Source organism: Phoca vitulina, unplaced genomic scaffold (assembly GCF_004348235.1).
Source record: "Phoca vitulina isolate PV1807 unplaced genomic scaffold, GSC_HSeal_1.0 scaffold52, whole genome shotgun sequence".
In the NCBI taxonomy this organism is placed as follows: Eukaryota; Metazoa; Chordata; class Mammalia; order Carnivora; family Phocidae; genus Phoca; species Phoca vitulina.
The window spans coordinates 10790634-10796633 of record NW_022589755.1 but is presented as its reverse complement, the minus strand read 5'-3'; the positions used below and the strand labels follow the sequence as shown (position 1 = coordinate 10796633).

Sequence of the window (6000 nt, the reverse complement as noted above, 5' to 3'; positions counted from 1 at the left end):
ATTCTAAGATGCACCGCCCCCGCCCCCACGTTTTAGCAATTCTGAAATCAGGACGAGTCGCAGCTGATGGCACCTTATAAACACTGTGAGCCAGGAGGCCATTGTGACACGGCTGTCACTGCCTGGAGGTGATAATGGAGCTGCTTTTAATAGCATCGTCCCTGCTCCTGATGGCACGGAAGGACGCGGAGTGTGGGAAAGCAGGGGCGACCCCTGCTCGAGGCAGAAGTGAACCCACAGAGTCAGACTCTGTGGTTAGGAACAGCTTAGCCAAGTTATTTCCCTTGTATTTTCCCAGTTAGATACACACACAGTGATATATGATAAAAAAAAAAAAATCTGTGTTTTCCACGTAAGTCTATAAAGAGTAAGTGTGAAATAAAAATTTTAAGTGGTAAGGAAATGTCATGTCCTATTGGTATTGGCAGCAATTTGTCCCCCCGTTCGGGGGATGGAAAACGATGCAGCCGACAACCAGTAGCACCTTTGATCTGATTATACAGGAAACCCGTGGAAAGAAGGAATGAATAAATGTGTAAATCTCATTTGTCTCTGTCTTCCTCTCGATTCTGGTCTCAGCTCCTGGGTTTTACGTCTGTCTGGGGATGACAGGTGGGAGAAGAGAATTCTAGTCCCTGTTAAATGAGCTACCTCACCCGACGGGTTTCCCACGGCGCTTGGCACGTTGTAAACACCCAGTACGTGGGCGCTCTGCCTCGTGTGGGGCCGTGTCCGCCGCCCCCAGCAGCCTGCGAGGTCTGTAATGGCAGGGATGAGTGCGACTCACACCTCTGGACCAGTACAGGGACTGGCCTAGGGCCAGGTCGAAGCAAATGTTTGTGGAGTGACCAAATAACCGTGTGAATTACTGGGTGAATGAGAGCTCTCTGTCAACTCAGGGTCTTTGCACGCGCTGGGCCATGGCCTGGGATGCAACTCCCTAGCAGGCCACCAGGCTCACAGATCTCAGCTCAGGTGCCTTCTCCTCCAGGAAGCCCTCCCTGACCCCTAGGCTGGGTCAGCTGCCCCCTTGGCGTTCCCACAGCCCTCCGGAGTCCTCCATTCCAGTCCTGGGTCGTCACTGTCTGCGGATGGATGGGACTTGCACGGGACAGAGCCCAGGGCTGTCTTGGTCATTGCTGCCCAGGATGGGGCCTGGAGAGGTGCTGAAGGTATGATGAATGAACACGGAAGACAGGCCAGGAGCTGGTAGAGGTGCGCCTGGCAGCGTGCCAGCCTGCGTCGGATGCATTTCTGCAGGTGCCGGGCACTGTCTCGGCCCTCAGTCACCCCGGGCTGTGACCATCTCCCTCCCCTCTGACCGGGAGCCCCCTGAGGGCAGAGCACTGGGGATCAGGAGCAGGGGCCGAATGAATGAGGGCTGTGAAGGGGGAGGTGGGCTCCAGGGGCCACGGCCCGTGTGTGTTGTCTGCGTGTAATGGAGTCTCTCCTGGGCTGCAGGTCTGTGTGTGCCTGAATGTGTGTGGGCTACACATTGGCCTGACTTCTGCTTTTTGGTAATAACTGTGTCGGAGGGTCCGGGACTCTATACTTTCCCTCTTGGGCCGGGTGCGCGTGTCTGTGAATTTAGGGGAGGAGTCCAGGTCTGTGTGTTTGGTGTCTGGGAACATCTGCAAATATTTTTTAATCAGTTGACCTTCGGCTCCCTCCCTGCGTCTCCGTCTCTGCCCCTTGGTCCCATTTCTCTGGCTGTGTCCTCTCATCCCCTCTGTAAGCTGAGCCTCTGACCTGTCTTTCCCTGGTTCTCTCTGAGGTGGTTTCTCGCCCACTTGGTCTTCCTGCCGGATGCTCCCTCCGCTTTTTTCTTGGGGAGTCTCCCTTTGTCTCGGGGGCCTTTGCCTCAGCCTCTCTTCTCGTTCACATGGCTCCCTGCTTCCACTTCCCAATTTGTCACAGCGCTACCACCTTCAGGGGTCGTGAGGAAGTAGAGGAGGGAGAGGGACAGAGGGGACCGGGGTGTTACACTAGAGTGGGCACTGAGCTGGGATTTGGACGGGCTAGGCTGGGCAAGGAGAGGCCTGGACGCCAGACACTGGACTGGGGAGTGGCCCTGTGGGGCTGCGGCGCGGGGGCCAGTCCTGGCCAGGGCAGGGCGGAGGCGTGCTGGCAATGCCCCTGTGGGTGGGTTCAGACCTGGCCTCTCCCCACAGCCAGCGCCGGCGAAGCTAAACCAGCACCCCCGGAGCTCGCACAACACGTCGCCGGGCGGTAGGTGAGTAGACAGTGCGGAGAAGGGGACATGAATGACTTGTTTGGGCAACAGTCCCCTGGAAGGAGGAGAAACAGAGGGTGGGTGGTGAGCAGGGTCAGGCCCTTGGATGCCAGGTGGTGGAGCTGGGACGGTGTCCTGTGGGTGACAGAGACCACAGATGGGTGGTGAACAAAGATCTCTGTGGGTCCCTTGTGGGGGGACTGAGGGCCCAGTGTGACCGAGAGGGGGGCCCTAGGAGCAGCTGGGGGGTGGGGACCCCGCCCCCTGACATCACTGTCACATTATTGCGCTAGGGTTGGCTGACCAATCAGCTGCTGCTTGCTGTTATAATGGGTCCTAGCAACGGGTCTGACCTTGGGCTAACAAGAGAGGAGACCCCACCAGCGGGGAAAGTGTGAGGGGAGAGGGAGAGCCTGCAGGGCAGGTGAGTCCCCCGAGGGCAGGACTGTCTGGCTGGGCCCTGTGGGTGAAGGGAGGCAGGGGCTTCCAGGACCAACCCTAGATCCCTCAGCCCTATTCCCACCCCAGGGGCCACTGACCTGCCTGGCCCCGGCTGCTGGGACCTGCCCCGGCACCTGCTCACCTCTCCCTGGGCCTTATCCTTACATGGCTTGGGGGGACAGGGTGCAGGGAGAGTGGGCATAGCATGGGAGAAATGCCCCCACCCAGGATGGGGGTTCAGACCTGGTGGGAACAAGGTAATAAGGACAAATTTCTGTTGGGGGGGGTGGACAAGGACAGCCCAGAAGACAAGGAGGGAGGCAAAGACATGTAGCTGAACAGAGAGCTTCAGAGGAATGAGGGAGCCCAGGGTCGTGCCTTTGAATCCTGGCTGGGCCTCTGTGCAGGGACCTCATTGTGTAGTCTGAGCCTCGGTCCCTCTCTGTCTGATGGGGACAGCGATCCCTAGTGTGAGCTGAGCTTAGCAACCCAGGGCAGGTCTGGGTGTTTAAGGAGGAGGACTCCCACTGTGTGGGCATCCCCTCATTCCAGGCTCCTTCCAACCCCAGAAGGCTGGCCTAGGGATAGATGGGTGGGCTCACGATCACTCAGGCCTCACTTGTCCTGTGCGGTAGCAACGTTGTCTTCCGTGGTGCACTCAGAGAGGGCAGGGGATGGCTTCAAGTCACACAGCTGGGACTACTAACAAGGATAATAATGACGCTGCTGCTGGTAACCCAGACCACCTGCTGTGGGCCAGGCGCTATTTCAAATGCTTTCTATGCGTTAACTCAATTCTCAACAAGCCGAGGAGGTGGTTTGCTATTATCATAGTTACTGGCCTCATCGTACAGATGACGGGAACGAGGCGGAGAGCTTCAAGTCACTTGCCCCAGTCACTCAGCGCGTACGTCGGGGAGTCAGGGTCTGACCCTGGGTTCGGCTCCAGGGTCTGGGTCCCCTTCATCCCCCCTTCCCACTGCTCCCAACCCTAGCAGCTGCAGGAGTGTGGCGTGCTCTGCCTGCGCCCGGGTGCTGGGCGTAAGCCCTTTCCTTTGCAGGCCTGGCTCCCACATTTGTGGGGCCCGGTGCAAAATGAAACCACAGGGCCCCGGGTCGAATATCATTAAGAGTTTCAGTGTCAGAAGAGCATTAAGCCGAGAGCTGAGGCTTCCAAGCTTGGGGCCCCGTGTGGCTGCCTGGGTCACAAGCCGCCATCAAACCTTTACCCTGAAGACTCCTGAGCACCGCAGAAGGCACGTCAGTCACTATGCCCTTTATGCAGAGGAACAGGCTCAGAGAGGTACCTCACTCTGCCCCAGGTCACACAGCAAGTCAGTGGCAGGGATGGGATGTGAGCCTGGGCCTGTGAGACTCCAAAGCCCCCTACCTCGTGTCAGATAATGTACCCGGGGTTTTTTGAGAAGGGGCGGGCCAGAGGGATTTCCCTTATATCCTTGGTGTCTCTCTCTCCCTGCCCTGTGCCAAGGCCCAGGAGAAGTGAACGGCTCCCTTCTACCCCGCAGACGCTGAGAACCCCGCGTCCCGTGACTCTCCCCCAGCCCCCGCACCCTCTGAACCGCTGGTCACCATGGCTACTTCGAAGTTGCCAGCAGTGCCCCGGGAGGAGGAGACCACCATCCTCATGGCCAAGGAAGAGCTGGAGGCCCTGCGCACGGCCTTCGAGTCGGGCGACCTCCCGCAGGCGGCCTCTCGCCTCCGGGAGCTACTGGCCTCGTCCGAGAGCATCCGCCTGGAGGTGGGCGTCACCGGCGAGTCGGGCGCTGGCAAGTCCTCCCTCATCAACGCCCTCCGCGGCCTGGGGGCCGAGGACCCCGGCGCGGCCCTCACGGGCGTCGTGGAGACCACAATGCAGCCCTCGCCCTACCCGCACCCCCAGTTTCCCGACGTGACCCTGTGGGACCTGCCAGGGGCCGGCTCTCCGGGCTGCCCGGCTGACAAGTACCTGAAGCAGGTGGACTTCGGCCGCTATGACTTCTTCCTGCTGGTCTCCCCCCGCCGCTGCGGGGCCGTGGAGACCCGCCTGGCCTCGGAGATCCTGCGCCAGGGCAAGAAGTTCTACTTCGTGCGCACCAAGGTGGACGAGGACCTGGCGGCCACACGCACCCAGCGGCCCTCGGGCTTCAGCGAGGCGGCCGTCCTGCAGGAGATCCGTGACCACTGTGCCGAGCGGCTTCGGGTGGCTGGCGTGAGCGACCCCCGCATCTTCCTCGTGTCCAACCTGTCGCCGGTGCGCTACGACTTCCCGCTGCTCGTGTCCACCTGGGAGCACGACTTGCCGGCCCACCGGCGCCACGCCGGCCTGCTCTCGCTGCCCGGTATCTCGCTGGAGGCCCTGCAGAAGAAGAAGGACATGCTGCAGGAGCAGGTGCTCAAGACGGCCCTGGTGTCGGGCGTCATCCAGGCCCTGCCCGTGCCGGGGCTGGCGGCCGCCTACGACGACGCGCTGCTCATCCGCTCGCTGCGCGGCTACCACCGCAGCTTCGGCCTGGATGAAGACTCGCTGGCCAAGCTGGCCGAGCAGGTGGGCAAGCAGGCGGGGGACCTGCGCTCCGTCATCCGCTCGCCACTGGCCAACGAGGTCTCGCCGGAAACCGTCCTGCGGCTCTACTCGCAGTCGTCCGACGGCGCCATGCGGGTGGCCCGCGCCTTCGAGAAGGGCATCCCCGTGTTCGGTACCCTGGTGGCCGGAGGCATCAGCTTCGGCACCGTCTACACCATGCTCCAGGGCTGCCTCAATGAGATGGCCGAGGACGCCCAGCGGGTCCGCATCAAGGCCCTGGAGGAGGACGAGCCGCAGTCTGAGGTCAGCCTGGAGGCGGCCGGTGACAATGGTGTGGAGAAGCGGGGCTCCGGGGAGGGAGGCTGTGAAGAAGCTCCGCTCTCGGTCCGCCGGAAGCTCGGCCTCCTCCTCAAGTATATTCTCGACAGCTGGAAGAAGCGTGACTTGTCAGAAGAGAAATGAGCGTGCGGCCCCCACCCCCTGCCTCACCCACAAACCAAGCCTTAACAAAACCAGCTAAACAAAGCCAGTGTAGTGAAAACGTGCCCTGCACTTGCTGAGGGCGCCAGAGCTCCCAACTCGGCGGGGCAGGGGGGGAGGTGTGCGGGGAGGGAGGCTCGGAGGGGTCTGAGGAGGCCTGTGGGACACACTGAACCGGGATGGGCCTTGCTCCGGGTGGGCAGAGCTTCAAGGTATGCATGGCGGGCCAAGGGCACCTTGGTGGGATCTCTCTCCCTGGTCCCCTGGGAGCCAAGGGAGATTTATGGGGCAATAGCCCGGCCTGGATCCAAGACAGGCGTCA

The 6000-nt window shown here is 61.0% G+C and overlaps 1 protein-coding gene across 1 annotated transcript; it reads left to right on the top strand.

The window, feature by feature from the left end:
- The first annotated feature begins 2579 nt into the window (after positions 1–2579).
- On the top strand, positions 2580–5735 carry LOC116622193 (interferon-inducible GTPase 5). Its single transcript, XM_032388459.1, has 2 exons — positions 2580–2657; positions 4201–5735. Exon 2 carries the CDS (start codon positions 4266–4268, stop codon positions 5658–5660), a length of 1395 nt encoding a protein of 464 aa, XP_032244350.1. The 5' UTR covers positions 2580–2657; positions 4201–4265; the 3' UTR covers positions 5661–5735.
- Positions 5736–6000: the final 265 nt, after the last annotated feature.